The 14,118-nt window shown below is 43.2% G+C and overlaps 1 protein-coding gene across 3 annotated transcripts in view; it reads right to left on the bottom strand.

The window, feature by feature from the left end:
• Nucleotides 1-1,205: 1,205 nt before the first annotated feature.
• SMYD2 (SET and MYND domain containing 2) overlaps nucleotides 1,206-14,118 on the bottom strand; it is a 52,164-nt gene continuing 39,251 nt past the window's right edge. For all 3 annotated transcript variants that reach the window (XM_075925191.1, XM_075925192.1, XM_014580147.3), the window contains 4 exons: nucleotides 9,241-9,361; nucleotides 7,175-7,349; nucleotides 5,184-5,292; nucleotides 1,206-1,619 (listed from right to left, as the gene is read on the bottom strand). In XM_075925191.1, coding sequence (XP_075781306.1) covers nucleotides 1,539-1,619; nucleotides 5,184-5,292; nucleotides 7,175-7,349; nucleotides 9,241-9,361 — 486 coding nt within the window. In that variant the 3' untranslated portion in view covers nucleotides 1,206-1,538. The remainder of the gene's footprint in view (nucleotides 1,620-5,183; nucleotides 5,293-7,174; nucleotides 7,350-9,240; nucleotides 9,362-14,118) is intronic.

The raw sequence follows: 14,118 nt of genomic DNA, 5'->3' as shown, positions 1-14,118 counted from the left end.
ACCTAACTGCGTGTCTTCATCAGTGGAAACTATATTTTAGTGTAACTTGCCTCCTACCGTAACTTAACTCCATGTCTATGAGAGGCATAGTATGTAGGTTGGCACTCAGCATAGACAGTGTTACTTACACAGTTAAATCAGTGCACATGCTCCTGGTGAGGATATGAACTGCTGACAAAGAATATAGTGTAGACATGAAAAAGTGGATTTAATTACTGCAGTGGCTATAAGCCAATTAACTTCTCAACTTAATTTTGTAATGTGGACTTTTGGAATGAACTTGGAAAACTTGATATGCTTAAAAGTCTCAGGAGATAGCCATTTAAGTTTGTAACTTTAAAAACAACAATGAAGTGGGATAGATTAACATATATTAGGGTATGAGTTTTCATGGGTATATAAGATGCCACAGGACTGCTCGTTTGTGTATTTAGTCTTTCCTACTGGAGAAACAAGCCAGCTTACATGGTGTGGAGCACAAAGGCAGGCAATCAGCTCTGGAACTGGGGGGAAAATCAAGGCAGCAGCTAGTCTGAAGCCAGATTAGGTACAATGGGTTCCTCTACAAAATAATTACCATTCTGGATTTCTCATGCCCATTCTCCAGGTTGTAAAAATGGCAAAGTATGTTTATCTCCCTACTTGAATCACTTTAAATATTTAAATATAAGCTGGAAGCCCTGATCTTAGAGATAACGAACCCCCTTTCATCCATTCTCATTAAACACAAACCCCATGTTTCAACTTGAGTTTCAATAGCAGCAATTTATGGCATCTTCTTTATGGAGACCATCCTTCAGCACATTCCAAACCCATGGAACTGAAAACCTAGTATAGATTAAGGGCTAATGTAACACCTGTGACAGAGGGTGTATGCTAGCTTATGCCCTGAATGGACAAAGAGTAGAAGCTGTTGTTGTGTAGATGCAGAAGCTGCTACTCTGCCTACATTCTGAGTTGAGGTGACATTGGGGTGGGAATACACAACTGTTCAGCACAAATGAAGGGAGCCAGGGGCCATCAAGCTCTCTTGGACAGAAACATTGAGATTCTTCCTACCATTGTATTTCATTTCATTTTCAAAGTCCCCAAGAGAAATACCACAAACAAGGGATATAGAGAAAGTGGTTGCTTTCAATATTTAATTATTCAGAGAGTTAAGCAAAAGTTTGTCTCAAAATTATGGCAACCAGAAAGCGAACAGGTCCATGAGGCTGTACCATTTTTATTTACTCTACCAGCTAATACATTAACATTTGCAGAGAAAAAAAAAGGTCTTTTCTGCACATGAGCTGTCAAAAACAAACTATGAAACCCCATAGCACTTGTTTTCAAAAAGCATTTAAGAATTTGTAAAGGCTCAAGCTGTTTTGCACAAGCCTTAGAAAATGCAAGATGCAAGGCGCAACTGTTCAATGTTTGTCATACCACTTATGTTACAGCAGTGCTTTCATATAACAGCAATTTTCAAAGCATTCTTGCAGATATCCTAGCCAGGCTTTTAAATAAAAGTAGAAGGGTTGCATAGATTCAGAGGCTCAGTGGTCCTTGTATTCATTTTTGATCTCTGAAATATATGGATGATCTTTCCCATGTGCGACTTCCATGATAGCAATTGCCTGTAAAAGGAAAAAGTATTCATGTAATTGATTCATATTTAGCACTAGGCTAGAAGTATTCTCCTCAGGGGTGTGAAACAGTCTGACACCTCTTGCTATTATCCCTTTAAAGTTATCTACCCCATAGGAAACCATTCAAATTCCATTTCCTAGAGTAAGGTTTGCATTCATACCACACCTTTCATCCTGAAGGATCCCAATGCATTTGTCAAAACCCTATACCACTGGAAAAGCTGTCTGCTGGAAGGTAAAAAGCTGCAAGCTAGAGAGCAGGGTAGCCTAGGATATTGTAGCAGATGCTCCAGAGAGAGATGTGCTCAGCTCCTATCCTATACCAATGCTAAACTGCCTGACACCCAATTTATTTCCCTCAGCAAGTCAAAAGTGCTTCAGTGATCAGAACTGGGGTTTTAGAGTGAGATTTAAAGGAGACTATCCATGTAGGCTATGGGTTTTTCTGTTGCCCTCAAGTACAATAAAGAGGATACAGAAGACAGACAGAAGTGGAGAGCATAGGTATGTGGGTGGAAACAGCGGAGCATGTAAGACCAAACTTTGCCAAAGATCGCGTAGCCAACAGTTTTCAACAAAATCTACAGACAGATGCCATCTTCCTGGATTTGATGACTGTTTCTGACCCGTTGGCACACAGGTTCTCTGTTGAAATTCTCTCAAGTGGTTGTGCATTGGGTGGTCAAAGTAGCAGAGCTCTTCCTCCAAAACAGAGTCCGCCCGGGCAGTATCACAATTCCTGGAAGTTGTCAGGCTACCAGTCTTCTTCTTGACTCAGGCCTTTCATTAATCCCGGTCAATGTACTTATCAATCAACATGCCAGCAATACTCTGGCACATCTATGCCGACCAGATCTGTAGCAGCTATCAAGCAGCTTCTAGAAAGGGGCCAGGTCCTACATGAGGCTATTATGTTAGTAGCAGATTACTATAATTGACAGAGGCTGCATCCAAGCTTTTCCAGTTTCTAGAGTACGGTATTTTATCTGCATAATGTAAGTGCATGTCCCAAGTTATTTTTCTTAACTGACCAATGACTGCAGGATAACCCAAACCCTGTTTACCTCAGCATGACACTGGAAGGTCATCGAGGTATTGCAACTACTTGAAGACAACAGCCAAAGATAGCGCACAAAGCAACTTGCACAGACAACTGTCCCGTTCAACCTGGGACACTTAGGCTACGTCTACACTGTAGCCTTCTTGTGGAAAAGCTTATGCAAATGAAGCTCAGCATGCAATATCACCGCACTTCATTTGCATAATTAATGAGCAGCCATTTTTGCACAAGAGGCTTTTGCGCAAAAAAGAGCCGTGTAGATGGCTCTTCCTTAGGAAGAATGGCTCTTGTGCAAGAGGGGTTTTTTTGCACAAAAAGGAGCCATCTACACCGCTCTTCTTTGCACAAAAGCCTCTTACGTAACAATGGCTGCTCAATTATGCAAACGAAGCGCGGTGATATTCCATGCCGAGCTTCATTTGCACAAGCTTTTCCACAAGAAGGCCACAGTGTAGACGTAGCCTTAGAATATCAGACTAGGGTTGTAAAAAAGGTCTTTAAAAAGTAACAGTGTAACCATTACACATCCTAGGAGTTTAACTGTTTTTGGCCAGGTCTGACTGTGGCGGGAAGGATGGTAGAGGGATGCCCCCATCACTCCTGAGAGCTGCCTGCAGATCCCACAGCATGGGTTGGCATTTGGCTCACCAGGAGCCAGCATGCACTGGCAAAAGAGTTTAACCATAGCAGAAACCTATAATCTGATGCTTGTAGGTTAAAGCCTTACATCCCTACATCAGATCTTGCCTTCTGCTATTCAGCAGCAGAGTACTGTGCTCCTGTCTGGTGTTAATATACACATGATTACTAGGACTTCATGTGCAACTCTGCTGCTATGGCTGCTGATGCTTAGTCACACAGCTCCATCCCATATTTGCCGTGAGGGGACCTCCATCATACTCCTGGCCAAGACCAGTGAGAACAGCAACTTGCCTCGGTAGCTGCCAGTGCACCTGTCTCCTAGACACCCTTTCTGATCATGTATGTCACCACAGGACATGACTGTGGTCAGTGATGACTCATTAATCATTTTATTGTCACTGAGCCAACCACCTGCTCACCAGGTTTTGACCTGCCAAAGCACCTATGGTCATTCCTGAACTGGGTTTGAAAAGAACAGGGTAAAAGGGAAGCCAATCACTTCACTGTAACAACCAGTGATGTAGCTATAGTCAGATTCTGACAGTTGTGTATCGTTGACAAGTGTCCTCTGACTTACTTTGACAGTGGGCTACCAGCTCTTCACCTGGCTAATGACAATCCTAGCAAATGGCTGGGCTCCATGTGCCTAGGCTGAGATACCATGGAGTAAGAACTCACATCATCTTAGAAGCCATTTTAGGAGGGAATGCTGACTGGGAGTATCCCCTACTCGGTTTGGCTTTGGGAGATTTACTTTCCACCTGAAAAGCAACAATGCCCTCGGCTTTCCCATTTCACTCACTGGATGAAATCGGAAGATCCCGTCTGAGCTATTTCCAAAGAGATACTGCTTTGTTTTCTGATAGGTTCAAGATACAGCCCCGCTCTCTGGGATGCTTTTGCCAGTTTCCTCCCGTGTTCTGGGAGGTTATTTTTGGAAATGACGCATTAAAAAATTATATAGATTTATGTTGGGCAACTGCCTACCACCAGATTTACATACACTTTGTATTCTGACTGGTACCAGATTTTTGTAGCATTCATCACCATGGCTGGATGTCTCCATTAATACTGCCTTAAGCCTATCTTAACTACAAGAAACATCTACAAAAATCAGGGAAGTCCAGAGAAATAACAAAAAGTCATCAAGGTTAAGGAAACTAAAAAGGTATTTACTTATATTCAAGAGTGAACACAGCCAAAGACAAGAGTAAGAAAGTATCATGAAACACACTATAAATTAGTAACAAGAGGGAAAAAAAAAATCAAAGCTGAAAAAAATGTGATGGGTTTGCTATCCGATCATAATCTAACTATTGTATGTACTAAGCATTCAACCCACATGATGAAAATGAATCTGCCTCTATCCTATTCCAGAAGGAGTGAGCCAGAAACATTTTTAACAACTCAACAATCTAAAAACCACAAAACTGAAGTGTGTGCAGCTTCACAGGAAGATTGGAGGTGTGTGGTGGAGGGAAGATGCACAGTTTGTGAAACAAGCAGGTAAATAAAATCTAGCTGCAATGGAACTCTGACCTAATGAAGGGAATAGACAGGGAATGCAACATACTGTCCCATTTTGATTCTGAAATATTGAGGTCCATTGTGAAAAAGATCTCCTTAGCGTAACAGAAAGTGAAATGATGAAGCAGTAGCTGCAGTTCATCTTACATATATAACCCTCTCCTACTCATACTGACTGAAGGAACGTATGGAAAAGCAAGTAACTAAACACAAGGCACTGTGCGTTTTCTAAGAAGTGATTCATTGGCCAAGAAATGGTTTAACATTTCAATGAGTACATGCCTAGCTAAAATGCTATTGATCCTGGGCAAGGGTGGGCATACCTTTTTTAGAGCTTTCACTCCAGCAGTTCTGTTTTCAAGTCCCATATAAAGTCTCCCAAGCTTCAGCCACATGGAGGCAACATTCAAAGAGTATAAAGGATAATGCTGACTGTGAAAGAAAGACTCTGATGAATCAGGTTCTACAAAAAAATTTGCAGCATTCCCCCATACTGCTTCTCTCTGCCCTGGCTCGGAGCACAAGAAGCTGACCTATTCAATCCTTACACACATTGTTGTGGCTGTCACCAATTGTTTGTGGGATGCAGACACAAATAGAAATTGGACTGAGACTACAACATTCATTTCACCCACCACAGTTCGCTGAACCACCATCAGATGGCAGGGACTTTCAGTCACTGGATTTAATCTGGCCAACTAAGAGAAGGCTCTGTCATTGCCAGTACCCCAAGCCAGTCCCTCCCCTAAGCACGCAGGAGTCTTATTCCAAAGGCACACTGTCAGCACCGAGTGTACATGCGGGACAGGGGGATACAGAATACATGTTTTGAATGCAGCTCTGAAGTTGCAGCAAATTGAACAACAAACGTCAGGAGCTGGGTTCAGCAGCCAATCTGGAATGCCAGGCGCTGAGCCAGTGGAAGCTGGGCAAGTTGCAAGGATGATATTCAGCCCCCAGGGAGAATGTGCTGGCTCGCTCTTGCTCACAGCTCCCTGGCAGCTGATCTAGGGCTTCACACTGGCATGCAAAGGGGGAGGCTCACTTGCACTCCCTCAGCTGGAAGGCAAGTTACCCCTTCAGATGAGAATTTCCCGGGGAGACCTGTGGCAGGGCCAGACCCATGCATGAGGAGAGACAGTCTGGAACAAGCTAGGTAAGCATGGCCCAGAGAAAGCAGCCAAACAAAGGAAATTCTTTCTTTTCTTCTCAAAGGAAACATTGGGGTGGCTCATGATTTGCTTGCACTAACCCTGTCTCCATGCAAGGGACTCAACTTTTGCACATGTGCTCAGGCTCTTGCTCCAAGGGAGTCGCACCCAGGAACATCCAGCACTTAACAAGCTCAGTCTTGGAACCATGAGGAGCCAAGCTCAGCCCCCCCTCTGTTGCCCAGTCCATTCACTGGGAAAGGAGCCTTGTTTTAGGCCATTAATCAAGGGAGCCCTGGTCTACACTAGCAAGTTGTTTTGAAATACCTTCCCCCTCTCCCCCCGATTTCAAAACCACAAGCAGAGCGTCCACACTACCAAGTCCATTCTTTCAAAATAACAAGCTGGTTATTTCAAAATCTGCACTCCTGCTTTCCTTAGAAATAATGCTTATTTCAAAATAGTTATTTTGAACGAGCAGAAGTGTAGATGCTCCACTGCTGCTTTTTCGAAGTAGCTTCTCCCCAGAGTCATTCCAAGTAATCACTTCCCAGTGCTTCCTAGGGCTCTAATTTGAGGTAGCATGTCCACAATAATGGAGCTTACCTCGGCCTAATTTCAAGGCTCCACCATAGTGGGGGCACCTTATTTTCATTTTGTTATTTCAGGAATTATTTCAAATTTAGTTATTTTGAAATAATCTCCTAGTGTAGACCTGCCCAAAGTGACAGCTGAAACAAACGGACAGGAAGACTGGAATCTCTATCAATAGGCAAGGGCCAGGATATTGAACTACCGTATCCAGAAAGGGTTAAGATTAAAAATTATTCTTTGGCAAGCAATCCGCACGATAGAGATGGTTACATTTCATTAACTAAGCAAGACTGGTAGAGTCACCAAAATAAGGAAAGACATCGGGATGTAAACAGATCCTGCGATTCTGTGGCAGGGATTAGCAGAAAGCCGACTATTGTTAATACTTCGGTCCTAAATCAAGTAAACGTTATCTGAAGCGGGTCCTAAACCAGTTACAATATTCACTATTGTGCAGTGCATTTAAATACAATGTGGAACCAGATTAAACAAAACATATGAGCTGGCATCATTAAACGTATGTTCAATTTACTGCATTATGTCATTAAAATAAATGCTCCTAAGTTTACCTATATGGTTTGATAATTTTTTGCCCATAGCGCAATGCACCATCCCAGTCTTGCATGTACAGACAGACTCCCATGGCCTGATACATCATATGCAGCATGTAAACATTATTGTCTTCAAACACGGAGCCCATCTTTTCCAGGCTAAGCTCACAAACCTCCAGTAATTCACTGGGGGGTACAGTGGAGTCAAGGAACACATTAAATGAGTGGTTTCCAACAATAAACTTTGCTATATGACTTGAGGATACTCATTTTATGGTTGCCCATTACAGAATGGTTTTGAGAAGCCTTTAAGAACGGGTCTTTGAAAAAGGACTTTTAAAAATGGGATCAAGGAGTTCCAGGTCTCAGCAACTCCAGATCAAGTGTGTGCAGTTTGCATGGGTTGTGTTTTCCCATCAGTCCTGAAAACCCAGCCTGGAAAGCAGCGTGGTTTACTTGCACCAGTGCTGGTGTACTCTGGGGCAGGAGTGGTGGTTGTGCAGTGCAGCATGGCAGCAGCAGTAGCTAGAGAAAAGTGGCATTTCTTACAACAATTGCAGAACTGCATCTGATTATAGGAGGCATAATAGTTGCACCTCCTGTTTCAAAGTCTCTCCTCTAAGGGCTTATACATCTTCTGCATAAGATCTCACAGCAATGCTTCAACAGTGAGGTTGTGTCTACCCTACAGGGTTTTGTCGACAAAAGTGGACTTTTGTCGACAAAACTATACCTGCGTCTACACTACCACGGAGTTCTGTCAACAGTAAGTCGACAGAATGTGGCAGTTTTGTTGATGGTGGTAAACCTTATTCTACGAGGAATAATGCCTTTTTTCGAGTTTTGTCGAAAAATGGTGCTATTGCATCCACACTGTGCTTTTTCAAAAGAGAGCATCTAGACTCTTTGTCAAAAAAGTGGCTTTGTCGACAGACCTGGCTATAGTCTAGACGCTCTTTTTCAACAGAGGCTTTGTCAACAGTATCTGTCAACAAAGCCTCTGTTGACAAAAGCCTGTAGTCTAGATGTACCGAGTGACAAAAGTTCTTTCTTCCACCTCCAAAAGACTAATCACAACCATTTCACAAAGAGCTTGGGCCTACACTAGGGCAACGCATACGTATTTGGAGATGAGAGTGCTCTTCCATCTAGGGATGTCAACGACTAGTTGACTAGCCGATAAGCATTTGCTTGTTAGCTAGTCGGCACATTAGTTGACTAGTCGTTTCCCCCCATGCTGCCTCTATCAGAAAGAGGCAGCAGGGAGGAGGAAAGATGGGGGGAGGGAGAAAAGGAGGTTCTTCAAAGTGGCAGCGTCATGTGGAGTCTGGGTTCAGCAGGGGAGTCTCCAGCTGGCCCAGGCCGCATATAGCGTTTCAAAGTGGCAGTGCCTCATGGACCCTGGGGTCAGCTTGGGACTCCCCACTGACCCCGGGCTCCATGCGGTGCTGCTGCTTTGAAATGTCACAGGGAGAACCTTGGGGCTGTTGCTACATTTCAAAGGCCAAGGGGCCCTTATCGCCTAATCAAATAAATAGATTTATTAGCCAATAAATCTAAATGTAACATCCCTGCTTCTGTCCCTAGAGCATTTCAGTACTTGTGACTACAGACATCTAAGATGAAATCTTGGCCTCATGGATGTCAGCAGTAAAACTCCCATTGAATTCAGTGGACCGGGAGTTCATCCTTTAACCTCCTTTTTAACACTAGTGGGTGGGAACTATTTTGGCATAGCACACATTTTAACATCTGGAGTCTCTACCATGCCAAGAGGCAGTGTGGTCTAGTGGACTGAGCATACCCTAAGGTACCAAGAACACCAGCGTTCTAATCCTGTATCTGTCACACACTTGCCAGTTGGCCTTGCAATATCATTTTCCATGCTCCAGTTCCTCCAAGGGATAAGACAGTACTTGCCTCCTTCCCAACGGCGTTGCAAGGATTAGTGCTTGAAGAACTCTGGCATTGCTCACACTTCTCTCTCTCTCTCACACACACACCCTTTTGAGAATCCCAAGAGGGTTTTTTTTGGTTTAAAAACTAAGCCATCAGGGACAAAAGAGAGGCAAGGCAAAGGATATATTTGTAGTGTTTGGCTCTTCTGAATTCCTCAATCACATTTCGGGCATATTTGATCATGTCTCGGACAGTTTCCGCTGATGGAGGTTCATTCAGTTTGCGGGTTTCCAATTTATCTTTGTCCTGAAGGAAGCAGATAAGAGTTACAAATGCAATCCCAAACCTCATTGGGCAAAGGCACATCCACACACAGAGTTTAAAAGCTACAGAAAATTAATAAAATAAAAAGTCTGATTGGTATTTTAGGCTCCCACAAAGAAACTTCTGAAATCTTTAAGGGAGAAAACAGATAAGATAGACTATTCCTTTGTTCTATTTTCCTATCATCCTTCAGCTGGAATGCTCTGAGCTTGCACTCTGCTGGATGATGACTGCACCCACAATACAAGAGCTATCACAAGGTATTTTACAAATGTCATTTGTACCAGCTGGTTGCAACAACTGCGATAAGGTCTTCAACTCTGATCCAGCAGCCAGTTTCTTCCTCGTGTTGGTGGGAAGTTACAAATGTGCAAAATGCACCATTCAGCAATGCTTCAATCAGTCTCACAAGGCACTGCCTCATTACAATATTCAAACCTCCCTCCCCCACTCTCTCTCAAATAGGTGCTGAGCACCATTTGGTAGGTGCCTCTGAAGTACCAGCACTCCATGGTGTTACCAGGATACAGCGTGGTGGATGATGACGGGGCAAAGTGGCTCTCTCAGAAACAGTGCTGGTTTGGGGGGGAGGTCATGTTAGAACACTAGAAACCAGAAAGCACTTCCTTGCTCTCAATATCTCTACAATGGCTTCCTCATCTGATACAAGCACACCCTGACGGTCAAAGGCCCTTCTGCCTAAGTGGCATTCCCTGTCAGGGTTCCAAAAAGTAATTGAGCTTTGGGAGTTATGATGCTCTCTAAGAACGTCAAAAGCTCTGAACTGCTGCCTTGTGATGATGGGTTTTTAGAAGCATCTCGTGTGAACCCAAGTTCAATCAAACGTAGACTCCTAGTGTCAGAAGCCTCTTGGCCTTGGCCAGACAGAGCGTTTTGATCATCATTTCTCCTCCTGCGTAACACAAGACATAGAATTTCAACCAGCCTGGCCCCACTGCATAGGGGTAACAATAGATGTTGTTGACTGTTCCATATTTGCTTCATCTGCTCATCCGACATCCACCCTCCTTGGTCAATAAACTAAGGAAGTTTTACAGTATTGTTTTTACACAGATCAGTAAAGTGCCCCTACCGTAGTAACCAGTCACACCTTCAAGTCACCAAATTATTTCAAAATAATAAGTGTCACTCCATGTCTGACATAAGCTCTCTAAATTCCCATACTAAAAACTCAAACACTTTAGGCCCACCAAAAGACTTAACTGAATGGAAAATTAATCCCTATATCCTTTTGGCTGTAGATATTTCTATAAGAGATAGAATGACAGGCTGTTTTATGGGTTGTTTTGGTGAAATCCCAGCCACTGCCGCCAGTGACAAACTCACATGGACTTGAACAGGGACAGCTTTTCACTCTGTATTTATATTTTAGAAAATAGAATGTGATGGTCATGGAGCTCCTATATAATAATATAGGAATAATGATACACTACCTACTTAATGAGAAACTAATTTATATGGAGGTTGTGGATATATATAATACATCTGCAAAAGCGACAAGGAGTCCTGTGGCACCTTATAGACTAACTGAAGTGTAGGAGCATAAGCTTTCATGGGCAAAGATGCATGTCAGATGCATGTCTGACGAAGTGGGTCTTTGCCCACGAAAGCTTATGCTCCTACACTTCAGTTAGTCTATAAGGTGCCACAGGACTCCTCGTCGCTTTTGCAGATTCAGACTAACACGGCTACCCCTCTGATACATAATACATCTGGAGTGCTTAAAGTTAATGGGGCCTACAGCAAGAACAAGGAGGAAAGCAACAAAATGGTCCCTAAGAATATCCGGGCACACATCTGAAAGACAATGGGAAAAGGTGTTAGTTGGAAGGATCCTACCGCAAGCTTTATTTTGCCAGGCTCGGAACCTGGAGATCAAACATACTAAGCAGCTTTGAAAGGACATTCTCTCTTGGGGGGAAGATGATTTGTGAGTTATGGGAACAGATTTCACTAATGAGGCTCTCAGGAGGGGTGGCAGCAGAGACTGACACCACCTTGTACAAAGACCCAGCTTAAGCAGCCTAGGTAAATCCTGGACCTGGGTAGCAGTGGCATAAATCCAAGCAGCAATACAAAAAACCCTTTGGTCCTAAAGGTTCGCATCTCCAGTTACCTCCCTTGTATTTCCAGAAGGGAAGTAGTCTCTTGGAGGCAGGCAGGCAGGCAGGCAGGCAGTAGCTCCTTTAACAAGAAGTTATTATTCCCTTGAAGCCTTGAGCTCTTCTACCTGCTCTCTTCCTCCCTTTTTATACTTGGGCTCACCCTCATTAGTGACAGCAGCTGGGGCCTTCTCCCTGCCTAATTGAGATTTTGCACAGCTGAGCTAGGGTGGGACTGGTTTTGCCGTCTGCCTGCCTGCCTTTGTTTTGTGTAGGATTTGTAGACCCCATTTCACAAGGGCTCTACAAGAATCTTCTTATTAGTGCTTTTTATTTATAATTTAAAATTTAAATTTGTTTTATCCCACCTCTTTATTTAAAATATTTGAGGGGGCTTACAAAATTTTAATAAAAACACGATAAATAAATATATATAAAATAAATATAGTACCCCAAAGGGAGGGGGGAAGGACATAAAATCTGCTAAAATACCTCAAGAGGAAGGATACCCACACCCACACCCCTACCTAAACACCAATAAAAGCATGGGTAAAAAGGGTGGCCTTGGCCTGGCGCCAAAACAGCACCAACATTGACTCTAGGTGGATGTCCCAGGGGCAGAGAATTCCATAGCCTGGTGGCTAATGCTGAGAAGGCCCCGTTCCGTGTAGATGTCAGCCTTATCTCCATGAGTGGAGGAACACGGAGCAGAGACTCCCCAGTCGACCTCAATCCCCAGGCAGGTTTGTATGGGAGGAGACAGTCTTGGCCATACAGGATCTCTGTGTACAAAATAATTCAATACCTGGTAAACTAGACAGGCATATTGTCTGTTTTATTGTTTTCAGCACTAGTTTTTAATGCTTTTGTTCTATTAAATGTACTGCTTAAAGGAAATGCTGGTCACTGGTTACCACTGTCTTTGCTTCAGAGGGACTAGAGCTGCAGGTGCTGAGCAGAACTCAGGCCTGCTGAGTATCCGTGGCTGATCACAGGGGTTTGCAGCCCAGAATCTGATTAAGCAGGAGAATTCTGTAATTTCACCCTCAGCAAGCTGATAGCTATAGGGGAGAGACCTGAAAGGGGATTCATTCAAAAGAGATCAAGAGGGGTCAGAGGGGCAGTCAGATGGGTAACTGTGACACCCAGTACAGCATATATTCTACTAAAATAAAGCCATCTATATATAGGTCTTTGCCTAATTTATATAGTTAACTCTAACCTACAGTATGTTACAAATCAATTTCTTTCACCTTAACAAGACAAAGATCAAATTTCTTTTTAATAAAGAGCTTTTCTTGAAGCCTTGTTCCTACAGCTACCATCACAGTGCCTTTTCCCTCAAACTACATATAACAAGGGTAACACACAAGGTCATGGAAATGATACAGAAGTTAGCCTAGCTCATAGTTAGTGCCACAAATGCATTGTCACATTAAAGCTGAGCTTCAGCACAATTACAGGAACTCAGTTAAGCGGAGATTGGTTTGTAGAAAATCCCCAATTACAAGGTTGTGGGAACCATTCAGCACAGAATTAGGTTTTAACTAACTCTTTTAACTGCACTCTTTGAAGTCAGTGGCAAGCAAGGATTGACACCAATGGGTTCATGATCAAGCCCTATATCCCCTCTGTGAAATCCTCCTCATGCTTCTTGGTTCACATAAGAAAGACCAGAATTAATCAATCATTCAGTACATCACTGGTACCATGAACTGCAGTGGGACTTCTGATACTTGTAATGTTGTACCCTAGGATATCTTCAGAAAGCCAGGAAGAACCAAGAACATTTCACAATATCCAGGGAGGAAGGAAAGAAAGTCAGAAAAAAACTGATTTCTGTGCAGAATCTCATATACATTCAACCAGGAGCTAATAGTTTTCGTTTCACTTTTACACAAGTACCTACCAGGTACTTCATGGTTACAATGGAGAGAAAGGATATGAGAAGGCTTCATAGACTGAAAGCAGTCCCCACATTCCAAATCTGATTAACCAGACAGAGAACAGCACAAGGTATGGGGTTAAGTATGCTGCAGGATACGACCAGAGGCGGTGCACAGCTTGACCTGCTGTCACAAACAGGGAAGATCTAATAGGGGAAGTAGAGGTGGGTGACAACTTGAGAAGCAGTGATCATGAGATGGTAGATTTCAGGATCCTGACCAAAGGAAGAGAAGAGAGTAGTAAAATACACACCTTGAACTTCAGCAAAGCAGACTTCAACTCCCTCAGATTCCTGATGGGCAGAATCCCCTAGGATGCTAACATGAAGGGGAAAGGAGCCCAGGAGAGCTGGCAGTATTTTAAAAAAGGCTTACTGAAGGCACAGGAAGAAACTATCCCGATGCGTAGCAAGAGAAGCAAATATGATAGGAGACCGGATTGGCTTACAGGGGAAATCCTTGGTGAACTTAAGCACAAAAAGAGAGCTTACAAAAAGTGGAAACTTGAACAGATGACTAGGGAGAGGTATAAATGTATAGCTCAAGAATGCCGGGGAGTTATCGGGAAGGCGAAAGCGCAATTGGAATTGTGACTCGCAAGGGATGTGAAGGATAACAAGAAAAGTTTCTACAGGCATGTTAGTAAGAAGAAGGTGATCAGAGAAGGTGA

The sequence above is a fragment of the Pelodiscus sinensis genome, chromosome 3 (assembly GCF_049634645.1).
Source record: "Pelodiscus sinensis isolate JC-2024 chromosome 3, ASM4963464v1, whole genome shotgun sequence".
NCBI classification, from domain to species: Eukaryota; Metazoa; Chordata; order Testudines; family Trionychidae; genus Pelodiscus; species Pelodiscus sinensis.
Note: the sequence above shows the minus strand (reverse complement) of the source record. Positions and strands in the feature narration are given on the sequence as shown.